This window comes from Montipora capricornis, chromosome 14, assembly GCF_036669925.1.
Source record: "Montipora capricornis isolate CH-2021 chromosome 14, ASM3666992v2, whole genome shotgun sequence".
NCBI classification, from domain to species: domain Eukaryota; kingdom Metazoa; phylum Cnidaria; class Anthozoa; order Scleractinia; family Acroporidae; genus Montipora; species Montipora capricornis.
Window position 1 is genome coordinate 11,405,305 of NC_090896.1, and position 17,500 is coordinate 11,422,804.

General features: G+C 40.5%; 1 protein-coding gene across 3 annotated transcripts in view; it reads right to left on the bottom strand.

Moving 5' to 3' along the window:
* LOC138033085 (general transcription factor 3C polypeptide 1-like) overlaps positions 1–17,500 on the bottom strand; it is a 111,508-nt gene that overhangs the window by 14,372 nt on the left and 79,636 nt on the right. For 2 of the 3 annotated variants that reach the window (XM_068880850.1, XM_068880849.1), the window contains exons 24-33: positions 17,006–17,104; positions 13,155–13,268; positions 9,463–9,545; positions 7,429–7,525; positions 5,853–5,951; positions 4,957–5,028; positions 4,243–4,299; positions 3,854–3,930; positions 2,383–3,016; positions 459–572 (exon numbers count right to left, since the gene is read on the bottom strand). In XM_068880850.1, the coding sequence (XP_068736951.1) occupies positions 459–572; positions 2,383–3,016; positions 3,854–3,930; positions 4,243–4,299; positions 4,957–5,028; positions 5,853–5,951; positions 7,429–7,525; positions 9,463–9,545; positions 13,155–13,268; positions 17,006–17,104 (1,446 nt within the window). Of the gene's footprint in view, positions 1–458; positions 591–2,382; positions 3,017–3,853; positions 3,931–4,242; positions 4,300–4,956; positions 5,029–5,852; positions 5,952–7,428; positions 7,526–9,462; positions 9,546–13,154; positions 13,269–17,005; positions 17,105–17,500 lie in introns of all 3 variants that reach the window. The other variant, XM_068880847.1, reaches the window with a different exon arrangement.

Genomic DNA, 17,500 nt, shown 5'->3' on the forward strand with positions numbered 1-17,500 from the left:
AAACATAACGAGAGCAATTATTATCTTATAAAAACAAGGATAAGACCAGCCTTTCTTTTTATTTCAAAGGCCTGGTCAACAAGCAATTATTTGTACCCCAACTATGAGTGCACTGTTCCAAAATTAAAAAATTATAATTTATGCGAGGATGACGCGATTTTGCTCGCGTCAGATTGAAGTTTCTCGCATTTTTGTCTCGCGTTCTTCTGCCTTTTTGTTCTTGTAAAAAATAAATTGATGTCAGTTTTTCATGCGTCTGTCCTGTTATTGATCATGAATTTCGTCATAACATTGTCAAAGTAGTCTGCGGACCCACTTGGCTATCGCCTCGTGAATCCACAGCTATGATCATTAACAGGACAGACGCATGAAAAACTGACATCAATTTGTTAAACTTCCAATAAAAAATGCCTTGATCTTTACTCTAGACTTAAAAAACTCTCAAACTATTTACTCACTTCTGCAATGTCCTCGGCTGTCTGCTGTTGTGGTTCCATGTCGACCGCTGATTCTGCTAATTCTGAGGGATCCATGTTCAAAATTTCATCAGGAATGTTCACCTCAACAGACGCCTGGATTGAGGAAGAAACCTAAGCCAAAATCTTACTTTGCCACAAATGCTTGCAATCTCGCAATCTAATTGGCTAATTTGCCGTTGTCGATATGAGTCTGGACAACGCTGCTAGTGTCATGCTCACGTCAATTGTAATAGCTACCAGGAACGCTCATTTTGGAAAATAAACCAATCAGATTGTGAAACTGATAATTATAGACAACGCTTGCTCTTCCTTTGTGTCATGATCTTGGTCACGCTCTAAAATAAACATTTTGTTTGGCGTTGAATAGTGCAGTAAGAAACAACGAACGCACTAGACTGAGGCTTGCAGTCAGAGTATTATCAAGTCGGAAAGTTAGGAAGCTCCACTCACGCGAAAGTGGTTTTGAGGAAGGTCCTGCACCGCATCGCATTGAAATTTAGAAATGTTGGTTTTTAAAGTGCCACTACGATGAAAACTTTGCATGTCCTTTTTCCTTTAGATTTTGAAAATAGACGTACTAAATAGGTAGCATGCCAATTTTTATCTCAAGATTCCCACGGAAAGTATGATTATTGTAACGTAGTTTTTCTGTTTTTGTTGTCCGCCATTACTCGAACGGCCAATGACTGTGAGCAAGGAAAAGGGTTGGGTCTAGCTGGATCGCCTGGGGTCTGACGTCAAATGCGCAACGCTCAAAATAAACGCGGCTAATTTCCCATGCTGTCTATGAGATGTGAGAGATTGTCGAGTTGCTTTTTGCTGATATTATATACATTACTCCTTGACCGACTCGTTCGCTTTGTCAAACGCCCACGAAGCGATGCGCGTATGACGTCACGAGCCAAGTCTTGCATGAAGACGTCTTACAAAATAATGGCAGGCTTCTCCAATGCTGTCCGAGTAATGGCGGACAGATTTTTAGCGGTTTTCGGCTAGCTATTTCCCGACTTATCTCGCTTCTATCGTTCCAAATTTAAATGCATTGTATTATTTTGAACATATTGACTTAATTGACGTTGAAAAAATTCGAAAAGAAAACCAAAAATTTTCGTCGTAGTGGCACTTTAAGGAGGGGGAAAAATTGGAGAACCTGGAGAAAAACCTCTTCGGAGCAGAGTAAAGAACCAACAACAAACTTTACCCACATATGGCCACGAGTCCAGAATCGAACGCGGGCCACACTGGTGGGAGGCGAGTGCAATCACCTTTACGCGCGCACGCCATCCCTAGGCTCCCACGCAGACGATCTTAAGGCTTCGTCACGCGTTCTTGCCCCACTAACGTCTCCTGAAACAAAAAAAAAAAACAAACAAAAAACAAACCACTTCCGTTCGTGGATTACCGACCAATCAGGGGCCGTTTTCCAGTTTTGGGTAAACTCGTGTTTTGTATGGCATTCTTTCGCACCATGTGATTGGCTATGCACAACACAATTAGTCAATGCTGATTGGTTTCTTTAAATGGTGGACAAACAGCCGTTGAACGGAAGTGGTTTTTCGTTTCAGCAGACGTTCATAGGGGAGGAACGCGTAACGAAGCCCTAAGAACGTCTGCGTGGGAGGCTACCTTGCCAACCTTGCTCCCCAATGAGAGTCTGCACTAGCAGTCGCCACGCAAAAAAGGATGCTGAACCCAGTAAATACAGTACTATTGTTATTATGTCTTATTCAACAAATCAATCGAGGTAGCACGGAGTAAATGCTGAATACTCTGCCACCTTTGTGAAGCATTCGGCAGCGGGAACTTCTTTTTCAAGTCAGAATACGACAGATGCTATTCTTATGCAAGCTGGTAGTATTCTCGAAAAAGTGTTTTGAAGAATCCAAGGAATATTACACATTACCTTGCCTGTAACTAGTAGCGACAAAACGCAGGCCACATGCCCTCCAAGAGTGCATTTAGGTTTGATCTCTATTACACCTGGAGTGAGATTCTTAACGGGTTGTTGCTTTGTATTACCACCATTCCGACTGCTTGAGAGTCCGACACCCTTCTTGCTGGTAGTACCACTGACGCTACTAATGACCCCACTGCAACTTATACTGCCACTGTCCGTATTACTGCTGCTTTCTTTCCGGCTGGTGGAGGCGGCATTGCTGCTCTTGCTGTCCTCTGTGCCACTCTCAGTGCCAGCGCTGTCACTACAGTCATCAACCCCACTAGCAGTCGTACGAATGTCAATTTCGCCGCTAGGAAGACCATCACTCCCACAACTTTTGTCGGTACCCTTATCACAAATGTTACTACTGCTTCTGGGGCCATCATCTCTAGAACTGCCCATTGAGGTGGTGGCTCCATTTCCTTCAACACTGTTGTCCCCTTTGTCATTACTGCTTCTGGTGCAGCAATCAGTGATAGTGATGGCGTCAATTCCCAGTAATGTATGCTCTTCTCCTTTCACCAGCTGATTCAAAAACGTTATGAATTCTTTTGTTAATCTGTCCAGCTTTGAGCCTTCCATGAAGAGTCGATGATATCTAAGGATTAAAAATATTCATGCTTGACTCACCATGATAAAACCAGGACAATTACATCTCCACACGCTGCCCATACAATGCAAAGACTGGGTAAAGCAGCTGGTGCTTAAAACAATAAAACAACCGTAACGTTCCCCCAAAAAACAAAAGATTTTTTGGCAAACTAGTCTTATTCGCAGCCGTGATTGGGGCCTCACGCAACGCGTGACAACACAAAGAACGGCTGCAGAGTGTTTTCACTGAGGCGATCAGTAACCTGGTTTCCCACCGAAACAAAAGAAAACGTTTGCATGATAATAGAGCTCAATTCCCGAAGGATTAGTTGGGGACACCAACATAGCCGCCGTTCCTTTGTTTAGGGACACCAACATGGCCACTGTGACGTCAAGTGAAAACACTCTATTAGCAGGCTGAACAAGAACAATGTCAGTTGGACCACGTGGGTTAACACAGTTTCTTTCATGACCGAACTCTTCAAGAAATTGTCAATCATTTTTCAATATGCCTGCATATTAATAATGAACATTGATGCACAATCTAATGACGATTACTTCTGGGTTTGTTTCTCTTCATATAGCTTTTCTTTGATTTTTAACTCAGTGCCCAAGCTAATTGGTTCTTTCACTATGTAAATTGTGGGAGCACGGATAGCAAAACTAAACTCAAACCCCATGACCCTGGCGTCACATAGGGGTTGAGTTTGTTGGTTCTCTACTCTGGTGCAAGAGGTTTCCGCACAGTATTCTGGTTTTCACCTCTCACAAAAAGACAAACATTTCAATTTTCACACTGCCAAGCGTGGGAGTAACACAGAGTGGTTGCAGAGAGTATACTTACACAATGCTAAGCTGAAAGGTCAGAGATGCAAACGGCAATGACCGCATCAACTGGGCTGAATAATGCTCAACAGATCTCTGAATAACAGAAGGCAAACAAGACACTATGAAGTTACAACACCAGCAACATAGAGCGGTTTTTAATTGAGCGTCGGAAGTAATAAGTGAATTGCTTTGGTTTTGCATTAGTTCACTTAGTGATTGATTCAAAGTTTTCGCGCCACTTTTTCAACCAATCACGAGTGAGACAAAAAACCAATCGTGGCTCCCGCATGCACATTTTCCCGCGCTTTGTGTCGGCTACGTGTAATTACTTCGAGTTTTGATTGGCTTACTGGATTGTCTCTGTCCTTTTGATTGGCCAAAGTAATTACTTTGATTTTGAATTACCTTTCTAGTGACAAGGTTCTTATTCTGCATGTCCTTAAACACAGCATGGAGCTCTTCCTACAAAATGAGGCACGAAATCATAAAATCAGGCCAATCCTGTAAAAATGTTAATCACTTCAATTTACTGAGTAAATTAGCCACAATGAAAAATATTATAATACCCTTAGTTGTCCCTCCAAAATTCTGCATGAGCATTGCTTCCATATTCTCTTGGGACTTACGATGGTTCAAAGAGAAATTAAAAATAAAGCTCATGGAAATTTTTGGAGGGACAAACAAAGAGTATTGTGGTATTTTTGACAGTGGCTAATAGTAGTTGATATTTTCCTTAATTGGAGTAAGTGAACCACGAGGAAAAGTTTTTTGTTCTGAGCATTCGCATTTGGTGTAGATTTTGCAATTCTTGTTTGTGCGCAAGCTCAAAAGATCAGGTTGTACTTGCATTTCAATCTAAACGTTATTTCCGTCACCAGAGCCTTGGATCTAATGTCTGCGCATGACCTGAGGCTCTGGGAAACAACTCTTTGTAGGAGAACATGGGCCGTAGGGTGCTTATAGCCAAAAATTGGCTATTTGAACCTTACAGCGCCTGCTCACTCCACGTGCTAACATGAATGCACCAGTCAGAGATGCTTTTCACTATTCGCTCACTTAACCTCATACTCTCTTCTATGTATTTTATAGGGAAAATTGTTAACAACAAAATTATTTCACCCATGTGAAGGAGTTAAACATTTGAAAGACTCTGTAAGCGTCATATAATTCTGGAGAAGTGGTAAAAGCGATCTGAAAAGGATAAAGACAATGATATGTAAGACACTGAAACAGAACACAGCAAGAAACAACGTGTTTTCTTTGAGGTTTGCTACAGTAATTGTGGGCTGTGAAAACAGATACGTAGACTGTGGTGGAGAGCTGTATTTTATTTTTAGGGACCTTGGAGTTATATTTAACGAGATAGTTTGGTTTTCGAACTTATTTTTCAGAGCAAATGCAAAAATGGCAGCTAATATATCACTTTTTCCTTTGCATACTAATAAGCCAAACTTGCCTTGTTTTAACGCTAAAAGTGATTTTCGATTTTACACATACTGACAAGTCTATAACTAACATTCAAAATACAAAAATACAAAATCAATGCTGGCCATTTGCTCAAACAAACAAAGACACTACGACGTTTCGTTTATATTCTTAACGGCGCGCGGAGCACCATGGATAAGAAAATAAAATTCGGTTTTGGTCACTGTACGACCGTACGTCCACCCTTCCATCTATGCCAATGTGAAACTCCATGGTGCAACCCACGTTTTTCGCAGGAACATCTTTGATATTGGACATCCATGTTATGGTTAATTGACACCTGTCCAAATAGGGTATACGCTGTCCAGTATCACGTGACCATATCAAGGGCTCAAGTTTAAATCTCACTGAGGTCAGCTGTTTTGTTTTTAAAAACAATTGACCGCTGACTAGGTGCTGGTTTTCGATTGGAGCGCAAGCTCAAGCCAGGTTAACATGTTCTAAGAATAAATAACACGGGAGCTCCGCTTTTAGGCTTGGCTAAATCTATATATTACAAAGTACTTTGGAAACAATAATGCATTTCGGACCTGGATTTGGTCTCTGATTGCTGCCTTTGTAATGTCAGCGACAGAACTAATAGCTGGTCCCAATGATAAAATGCTCTCATCTGACGAATCTACCTGAGACTAAGAAACAAAGTCAAGAAGTAGTTTAATGGCACAAGACTAAAACTTAATACAGTACCACATTCAATGAGCTTTCATTTTAGGTTAAGCCAGGTAAACAGCAAGGAAGCGAGTGTGTTTACATCCAATTTCGTTCTGAACGAGCCACTTGGACCTCACAGCTAGAAAGTGGAGATTGGGAACCCTTCAAAGATATACGATAGCGACATCAATGAAAACGCCATGGAATAGTAAATTAACGTTCTTCAACCTATTTGTCGTTGTTCCAGTTTATTCAGATTCTACTTCTTACTTCTTCCGTAGATAATAGGAAGTGTTTACAACATCCTAACACGACAAATACTTAAACGTCCTTGCTATTCGCAGATGTGGGGATGTGGGGATCGTTGTTCCAGTTTATTCAGATTCTACTTCTTACTTCTTCTGTAGATAATAGGAAGTGTCGTTCATCATCCTAACACGACAAATACTTAAAAGTCCTTGCTATTCGCAGATGTGGGGATGTGGAGATCGTTGTTCCAGTTTATTCAGATTCTACTTCTTACTTCTTCTGTAGATAATAGGAAGTGTCGTTCATCATCCTAACACGACAAATACTTTAAAGTCCTTGCTATTCGTAGATGTGGGGCTGTGGAGATCGTTGTTCCAGTTTATTCAGATTCTACTTCTTACCTCTTCTGTAGATAATAGGAAGTGTCGTTCATCATCCTAACACGACAAATACTTAAAAGTCCTTGCTATTCGCAGATGTGGGGATGAGCCAACACATAAAAAGTAAAACCAAAGTAGGCTCAGACTAATTTTGTTACTTAATCCACAGTTAAAGCGAACTTAGAAATGGCCCATTGTGACTTCTTGGCAAAGGCTTTAAAGTGCCCCTAACCCCAAAATGTTTTTTTCGCTAAAATGAATCTTTGCACCTGTTCGAGACGCACTGCGGCAATTTTTTTCCTTTTTCTAACAAATTCTGCCATTTTATAGGCTTCGGAAGTTGCGAAAATCCAAGCATCTTTTGTTCATGACCGAGTCGGAAGGGGAGTGGGTCTATTCCTGATGTGACGTCGCAAACTGATTTACATTGCATTAACTCTTTGTAAACATGCATGCAAAGTAGATTGTGACGTCACATCAGGAATAGACCCACTCCCCTTCTGACTCGGTCGTGAACAAAAGATGCTTGGATTTTCGCAACTTTCGAAGCCTATAAAATGGCAGAATTTGTTAGAAAAAGGAAAAAATTGCCGAAATGCGTTTCGAACAGGTGCAAAGATTCATTTTAGCGAAAAAAACATTTTGGGGTTAGGGGCACTTTAAACCCCTCCCTGCGGACTATACACTGTATGTAACTATCTTCTTGAAATTGGAATTAGTTCATAACTCATTGATAATGTCTACTACGATTGGGCAAATCACACACAGTGGTTTTGGTGTAAAGACTCTTCCAACCCACTGTATGTAAGATGTATGATGTGCTCACCTCCTCAGCAACAAAAGCTTGGACTTTATACTTTTCATGAAGTTCTTTCACTGAAGAAACTAACGGGGGATCACCATCACAAGACAAACTAGAAGAGCTGTAGTCAACAAATGCAACAAAAAGTGTATCAGAAGCATGGAATTTGTATTAAGAGTCTCAATGCTACTTTGAGATAACCAAGACTGTTGAAGCAAGGAAGGGAACCTTTTCATTAACAAAAAAAAATTATATATTTTTTACTGGATTAAAAGCCCACTTTCAACCGACAGGCATTCCGTGCTGTGGAATAATTTTCATATATGAAAATACCGTCAAAGCTGAAATCCATCCAATCAGATCGCTACGACAAGCAATGGGGAGCAGGGATGGCACAGAGGTGAGAGCACTCACCTTCCACCAATGTGGCCCAGGATCGATACCCGGATTCTACGCCATACGTGGGTTGAGTTTGTTAGTTCTCTGCCCTGCCCCGAGAGGTTTTTCCCCGGCTACTCCGGTTTTCCCCTCTCTTCAAAAACCAAAATTTACAGGCGTAGCTCAGTTGGCTAGTGCGCGGCTTTCGGAGCAAGGGGTCCCCAGTTCGATCCTCTGTGACTTCAACGTCTGTTTCCACTTTCCTCTGATCTGTGTAGCTATAGCTTTAAATATCCGTGAAACGGAGCACTGACAGAGAGAGGGGGGTAAAAGGCGCACTGTCAGCTTCCATTGATACCAGTTTCATAACTGAAGAAACTACCGACGTTAAATAAATTGACTTTACTGTACTGACTTTATGCGAATTTCCATTACAAGAACACTCGGTTGAAAAGCCCGTCTGTTGAAGGTGGGCCTTTAAAGTGGACCTACACACAAATATTTTTCATTCCCAATATAAATCACCCCATATGTCACCATTGTCACCATGAATTTAGCTTTTTCTGCGCCATGCAAGCCTCGTAAACTTGGCAGAAATAGTAGTAATTTGGACCCACGACTGTGATATGAGAGGCATGCATGGGTCTACTCTTGGTTTTACATCACAAACTGCTTTGAATTTCTTTTTTCAAAGAAATTTTGCATTGCAAAGCAGTTTGTGACGTAAAAATCGAGAATAGACCCATGCCTCTCACATCACGGTCGTAGGTCCAAATTACTGCTAGTTTTGACACCTTGGCGCATCTTGCCCGACAGTGAAAAAGGGAAATTTTGAGGTAAGATTGTAGACGGAAAATATTTGACTTTAGCTGCACTTTACTGAGTATTCATATGGGGAATTCATTATTCAAAGAAATAATTAAGCCAAATGGAAGAATGACCTGAATCAGGAACCCATGACCGGGAGCCTACAACTCTACTGTGTTCGTGTAATGGCGTTTTCACAGACCGATTTATTTTTAGATTGAATTTCCCGCGAATGAGACTCCCACAGGAGCCCGATGACCAATTACAAGAAATTAAGCTGACGTCATAGGGTCACCGAACCGAAACTGCCTTTGTTTTTTGACATAATTCGCGGGAAGGGTTGGTCTAAAAATAAACCTACTTGTGAAAACGCCGTTTCACAGACGCTGTATGGAAGTTGCACACTCCAGATGGGCTCCTGCCTGAATAGACTATTTTCCCCTTCCCATAATGCAATAAGTTTTGGAGGGTTCTTTACACAAAAACAATACAAGTTATTGACTCTCGGGACTGTATCATGCTTCAGTGAACTGGATACCCATTGTTTTAACGCAAATAACCCCCAAAATAAGCTGTATTATGGGATTTGCGAAAATAGCGAATAACCCACTTGGGGCAAAGTTTAACACCCTTCTTACCAAAATGCAGAAAGTTCTCATATGAAACAACTATGATCAAAGGTTACAAACTAGTTTGAGAAGTTCAAGTGTTCGAATTTAGGGAAATTGCCATCAGTACTACATTGCTGATGTCAATTATTTACGAGACAAGCGGCAAACGGCTTAAACATTTACTTTACTGATCCGTTCGATTTTGTTGCACAGCGATTTTGAAACCGTTACATTAGAGTATAAAAATATCTTTACTTCCTACCTAAACTTTTGCCTCAATCTTTTCACAACTTCCTTAAATGTCACTTCAAATTCGGCTTGTGGATCACCGAATCCCTGGAATGACTAAACATCCGTAAAGGAAATGTTAATTAACAAGCAAGTTTTGAACATGGGAAGAAGAGGTGCCGATAGATAGAGGAATGATTTTTTTCACAGAAAAATAACTTAAGGACAGTGCCTACTATTGTTATTGCGCATACGTTCTGCACATCTTGAGATACTCGGATTTCCCACGGGTGGTACTTATTAATACAGGGATATTCTTGCGCGGTTCAAAACTATGCGGAGAAAGCAGAACTTAGCAACTGATCTTGGTATCCGAAAAGAAAATTGGGGGTAACCACGCATTTTTCAGAGATAATTAACCTTCAATTTGGAAAAGAACGCCATACATTACTTTGTATTTTAAAGCTTTTTGAATTTCAATAACATTTTTTAAGATCTGCTTTTCCCGTATATTCAGAAAATGCCAGCAAATTAGTAGGCACCGCCCTTTAAAGGAAAGTTTCACGGGTTTGCGCATGCCCAAGCTTTGGCGCTAGCAGTAGTAGTTTTTACGGTTTCTTACTGGACCAGATGATGATCATTGATCACAGAGAGTATTAAAACGAATACACGGAATAACTGAGGCCCAAATTTGGTGGAAGTTAGTGTGGCTTTACACAAAAAATATCAAATTTAGTTTTGACCATCGAATTTATTGTACGGGCCGAAGATTTGATTCTTTGCACGCATTGTCATAACGCACGAGTCATCTCTTTGCAAGCAGTAGGTTCATAACACAAAGGAAATGATTGCAATCAGCAATTCCACTTCTATGGTATTGTTTCCATTTCCTGCAGCTGCGCTTTTGATTGTTTCCATAACAATGGAATTAAATGGGCTGATGCGACCGTTTGCCCATGCGCAGAGACATGAAATCGTCCCTTTCAAGTGACTATAACCCCAAGTGTATATTTGCATGGCGTGAAATATGGCAAAACCAGAATTTTCTATGAATTTTCAGTGGCGAAAAATCAAGGTTTGAAAACCCATTGCCAAGCTGCAGAATTCGCCGAAAGGGCATGGGTCAACTGTAATTCATTTGTAACGTAAAACCCGGACTTCAATCGTTCTGATTTGTGACTTGCTGAAAAAATGCCTGAGAAATGTATTGTCTTTGGCTGTAGCAACGTTCGAAACTGTTCCATTAAAGCGCTTATGGGGTGTTTTCTGTATTTCTTCCCCTGTCCCTCTTTCTTGCTCATAACACAAAACAACACTAGACATTCTGCGTCTGCTTGCGGCTCGTCGGCATCCTTATACGTTCAGCTTCCACATCTGATGATTGATCGCTCAAGTTTTGGTGAGACTTCGACTGCTTTATTTCGGAGACCTCAGAATCTTAACTGGATACGAGAGCGAAGTCGTTCTATGGCTAGGCCATTTAATTATATGTCACTGCTCCCTATAAATGTCGGCCGCGAATAACAGCTGTTTTCAAATACAATGTACTACGTCTTTCGCTTTTGTTGTCGTCTGCCCTCTCCCTTTGCTTTGTTCAGTTTGCCCTGTTGCTAAATTTCTGGGTTTTACGTCACTAGTACCAATCTTCCCTTAACCCGGTTGTGGAGCAGAAAAACCGTATTTTAAAATTTCAAAGAAAATTCCAGTTTTGACCAAAAAACAATGTTTTTGGTGCCATTTTTCTCAGTATGACACAACGTTTCATCTGGGCAAAAACGTTTTGGGGATTATAGACACCTTAAGCTATCTTGTTAGGATCACTCAGCCGAGTTGATTTGAACTGCAATAGGCAGTAGGCTCTGACGAAGGAGCCAAAGGTCGAAGCGTCAGCTTTCAAATTTCTCTACGTTGGTCAATTTACAATGCCAACCCAAATCCATTTCTGAATTTCAATTTGCCACAGACGACGCACCAGTTTCTTTAGAAACTAAATCGCATTAGCCACCTTACGTTATGTGTCTGAATACCTTATAGCGCAGCTCCGGTGGCACCACACTTATAGGATCAGGTAGGAACCCATGAGTTGCTTTTCTCATGGTAATTGTGGCTAGCGGTATTGCTCGTGGGCACATACGACGACGTCTCACAACAATAATAATGATAATGATGATGATAATAATAATCAATACGTCCAACATGACAGCCTTTTACAGCGTACATCTTTGATATTGGACATCCATGTTATGGTCAACCAACATCTGTTAAAATGAGGTATCCGCTGACCAGTATCACGTGACCATATCTCAGCCATTTAATTTTCACTGTCGTTCACCCAACTTTTTCATAAAGTTCTTGCAAACGACAAAGTTAACAGTGAAAATTGTTTTAGGTGTCGTCCAAATAGCAACGACCGTTTACAAAGCGGACATTTGCAACGACGACATCTACGGCAACGACAACGCCAAAAAGCAGTTGGATCATTGGTTAAAAGAAGAAAAATGATTGTGCTGCACGTGCGGAACACTTCCTTGTACATTTATTTCCAGTATTCCGATATTTCGCCAAAACAACAACTAGAAATGACCTAATTTAAGGTTCTGACAACAACGAGGACATACAACAGTGAATCTTTCATTCTCTCTCTTTACTCCAATCTGTTCGTATCAATTCAGTTATAGGATATCTCTCCCATATTGTACAATGTAAACAAGATGAAACGATCGTGAAATACTTATTCAAGATAGCGAAATGTACCGCACACCGGTGGATCACTTGGTTGAGCACCGGGCTGTCACGCGGGAGGTCGTGAGTTCAACTCCGGCCGGACCAACACTCAGGGTCTTTAAATAACTGAGGACAAAGTGCTGCCTTTGTAACGACATCTGCAAATGGTTAGACTTTCAAGTCTTCTCGGATAAGGACTATAAGCCGGAGGTGCTGTCTCACAACCCTTGGGTATATATTAAAAAAACCTGTGGGACGTTAAAGAACCCACACACTATTTGAGAAGAGTAGGGCATGGAGTTCCCGGTGTTGTGGTCTGATCTATGGATATAGGGATTAGGGATTAGGGATTAGGTGTCACGTAGCCATCGTGGTTTACAGTACAAGCTCCCTTTTTCTTACAATGAGATGGGACGTCACGCATTTCATTGTCATTAGGGACTTTAAGATCTACGATGCGATCGTCAACGAGAATACCAAAAACAAGAATATCATCGGTTAAAGAGGAAAAACAATGGTGCTGCTCGTGTGACATGCATTTTAGCACATATTCTGCATAACAACGGCATGAAATCACCACATTTGAGGTTTTAACGAAAACATGCGCGTACAAATAAACCTTTCTCTCTACATTTTTCCTCTGAAACCGCCTGTGCAAATTTATTTTTAGGATAGTTCGCCCACATTGTAGGACGTGAACGAGATGGAGTAATCGATACGGTACGACAGCCCAAAGTTATATTTTGAGGTGACCTTTTTATCGATGTCGCGGTGGTAGATTTTAATGTCCCTATTGTAAACAAAACCCTTCCTAGATACACTGCCTCTGTACCAAGTATGAGGAGAGAAAAAGGCCAATTTTGAGTTTTCAAAACACAGCAAAATAGTTCATCTCGCTGGAATGGTCTTGTTTGCTTAAGAGCTCAGCATGGCACCACCTCAAATTAAAATTTAGTTTATCCTCCAAAGACAAAGACCACAACAACAACAAGAATAACAAACCTCGTCCTGTGCACACTCTGCGATACAGATCTTTATAGTCATTTGCGAGTGTGTGTTCCGCATCAGCTTTTGAATCCGGCGTTTAATACTTGGACCGGTTTTGTCAAAACTTGTCTGAAAATATAAAGAGTTGCATAGTGCTTTCAAATATCCATAAACTAGTTTTCATCACTCCAGTTACCTATCGGGATTACATCATACAGACATCCCATATTGTGGCAGCTCACGTGACCTGCTCTTACTTGGTATTGTATTATAGAGTGTTTTCACGTGACGTCACGACAGCCATGTTGGTGTACCCAACAAATCTTTCGGGAATCGAACTCTATTATCATTCAAACGTTTCCGTTTGTTTTGGTGGAAGAACAAGGTTAGTGATCACGTGAGTGAAAACACTCTATAAAAAGAAAAAAGTTAATGCTGATCATTCCAGTTATTAATTAAAGTTACTTAAGCGGTAAAGAAAGGAAAGTACGAAAAATTCAGGCTGGAAAGGGATTCGAACCCAGACCTCTGCGATACCGGTGCAGTGCTCTGCCAGTTGAGCTATCAACCCATCTGGGAGCTGGTCATTATGTGAGTTCATATTGAGCCCGTAAAGGATGTAGATATGACGAAAGTTTATATATGAAAGCCATATTTATTAGTTAACATTACGGACAGCGGTCACCAATAACACGCGACCTATCTCATTCAAAAGAGTCGGGTAAAGTTGCGTTTTGGTGGACGTCAATCAAATAAAAAGCCGTTAAAATTATTTTTAATTCTGACCTCATTTCAAAGCAGCAGAACCAAGAAATTGAAAGTTTTATCTGCTGACAGCTGGTAATTTTTATTAAAGTTGATTTCCAGGCCAGTTTAGGAGAGCTGCTACACTACTGAAAAGAAAGGGTGTATTGTATGTTATTTTTAAATGAAAAATATCAAATTGTTGCCCGTGATGATTTGCAAAATCAACGATGCGTGTAAGTCAGCAAATTAGCACGTATAGTGAAATTTAATTTTTTTACATTTAAAAACATCGTTTTCTTTTTGTATGATTTTCCACGGAACTTAATTTAAACAACTTTAGAATTCTCTCAACTAAGTAAAATTCTCAGTTTCTTGCCTAGTTGCCTTGGAAATTGACGTCCACCGAAACGCAACTTTATCAGACTCTTTTGAAGGCGATAGGTCGCGTGTTATTGGTAGCCGCTGAAAGCAGCAACGAAAGGAAAGCCAAGCTCTCTGCAGTTCAAATATATATGGCATAATTAATATATTAACTTTCGTCGTAAAAATAACTCCCAACAATGTAAGGACGTGTAATGCACTTGCGTCAGGAAAAATCAAAATTGGGGTTGCGCGGTTATTGTAAAAGTGGCTTAAATAGCCAGTTGTGTGCAAACCGACGCAACATTGTTGGGAGTTGTTGGTTCTGCATTGGATGGTGTTGGCAGTTGTGTGCAAATGGACGCAACAATTCCCAACATTGTTGGGAGTTGTTGGTTCTGCAGGTGTTGGATGGTGTTGGAAGTTGTGTGCAAATGGACACAACAACACCCAACATTCTTGGTTCTGCAGGTGTTGGATGGTGTTAGCAGTTGTGTGCAAACTGACGCAACAATTCCCAACATTGTTGGGAGTTGTTGATTCTGCAGATGTTGGATGGTGTTGGCAACTGGTTCTGCAGATGTTGGATGGTGTTGGCAGTTGTGTGCAAATGGACACAACAACTCTTAACATTCTTGGTTCTGCAGGTGTTGGATGGTGTTAGCAGTTGTGTGCAAACTGACGCCACAACTCCGAACATTGTTGGGAGTTGTTGGTTCTGCAGATGTTGGATGGTGTTGGCAGTTGTGTGCAAATGGACACAACAACTCTCAACATTGTTGGTTCTGCAGATATTGGACGGTGTTGGCAGTTGTGTGCAAACCGACGCAACAACTCCCAACATTGTTGGGAGTTGTTGATTCTGCAGATGTTGGATTGTGTTGGCAGTTGTTGCGTCCGTTTGCACACAACCAAAAGCTTTGTGTCATGGTGTCACACAAGGTGACAATTTGGGAACTTGTGCAATGAAAGACGTCACGGAAATGGAAACTTGAAAAAATATTTCTACGTCATCTTCAACCTCCTTAAGGCAAAAATTCATAAGACCCTGCGAGTCAGTTCGATTTTCGAATTTGATGACACCACTGTGAAAATTATGTATTGTTTTCTTTCTTCTGTCGAGTGGCGTCCAGAAGGAGGTCCAGTTTGGGGGTCCACGTTTTGTACCGTCCCTGCTCAGGATGTATTAAAACCCATGCATGAACCATCATTAAATTACCACAAGCATAATTGAACTTTTATTTCCCTTTCCCTCGGCAGCATTTCTACTATTTTGGTAAACTAGTACAAATGTAATCAATGATATAATGCCGAGCCAAGTGTCATTCTATGGTTAATTCACCTACGTAACAGAAAAATGTATTTGAATGTCTTTGTGAGTACTTAACACTCCAAAATGGATTTAACTTGAGTGTGGGCTGTCCGACTCATACAATTTTATGAAACTGGCAAAAAACTGGCCAAAGATTTCTGCAGATTTTTTTACCACCTTCAAAACAAGTCAAAAACACGGTAGCAGTTTTGGCATTTTTCGATCAGCAAAAAGGCTCAGTTACCAGCAATAGGAATAGCTGAGCAAAATATTCTGTGTATAAAGAGTGCGATTAATCGTACGGGTTATAAATTTTCAAAGTATCTTCGCTAAAAACGGGCAGTCTCTACTCGTACTCGTACTCGTTCTCGACCTCGTCCTAGAATCCAAAGGTCCGTAACAGTCATTCCTTGACGAATTAAGTTTGGCGTAAATAAAAATCCGCCATTTTATCGATGTGCGCGAGCTAATGCGCGTGCCAATGACGCAAGAACAGTACAGTAGGTTTTGTGCAATGCAAAACCAGGGAATCACTTTAACTTGACCAATGAAAGGAGAGCCTGAAAGATTATTCTTAAATGGCACTTGAGCCTATGATCTCTACAAAACCGGTGTAGTGCTCTATTAATTGAGCTATCAAGGTAATAGACCATATTCGTATTTTCACTATTGAACTGGAACTAGCGTGCAAATGGAGGCTTTTGCGGGGGAACCTTTTCAAACGCAAATACTTTTCAATACATTCCCCCGTATTAGCCTCCATTGCAAGCTAGTTCCAGTCCAATAGTGAGAATACGAGTATGGTCTATTGGGAGCTGGCCATTTTGGGAGTTCAAGGTAAACCCATTGAGAATGTGCATATGAAGAGACTTTACACAAAAAAGACATACCTGAACAGCCGATAGAGATATTTGGTACTGTAGCGACGGTGCTATGTCTAACTGAAGAAATTTCTCTGTAGCATATTCTTTGTTCTTTCTTTTTCTCGATTTAGGTAGAAACCAATTACCTCGTACCTTTACAAGTTTCTTTTCTTTTAACATAACAATTTTGAGTTTCCAGCTAGACAAGGTACTCAGATTTAAGCACTCTTAAAAGTTGATCAGTTCCAACCCCACCAAAAAACAATTAAAGTAACAACCATCTTTTTCAATGTCAGGCTTAAAGAGCTCTGCTCCATGTAATTGGTGGGACTGCAAATTGACAACCTCTGCTCCTCTTCTCCACTAATTTATCTAAGCCAGACCATTGTTTATGGCCAAGTCTGGATGAAAACGATTTCTGCATTTGATATATCATTGAGAAGAGAAAACAATTCCCTCTAACATTTAAGGTATATGTACAAGTGAGTATATTCACGCATGCATGCACATGTCATAGATAGACACATGATGTTGCTATGGCAACAACAAACTAAATGAGAGATTAAGATCTGGGATAAACTTACAGCACAAGCTTTGTGTAATATGTTTCTCATACAGATAAACGGGTAACGCAAGGGAGTTTCGTACTTCATGATAACCAGTGCACTCTGGAAGAGCAGCAACTGCAAAACAAACAAACAAACAAACAAACGAATCTTACTTGATATTATTATTAGAAGTTGCTTTTGCAGTAACTGTTTTCACAGGGTTATGGCGCGTTTTTAGTTTCAAAATTCAAACAGTCATGTATTCGGCAATTCAAACATTCAATTGCTCTATTCAAACCTTCAGTTTGGAAATTCAACAATTCAAACATTCATTTCGGTAATTCAAACCTTCAATTCAATTGAATATTGAATTGTCGAATTGAAAGTTTGAATGGCATGAATGTTTGAATTGTGAAGATTTGACTTGAAGAACTGGAGGTTGCAATTACCGAAATGAGCGTTTGAATTTCCAGACTGAAGGTTGGAATTGCATGAACTGAATGTTTGAATTGCCGAACTGAAGGTTTGAAT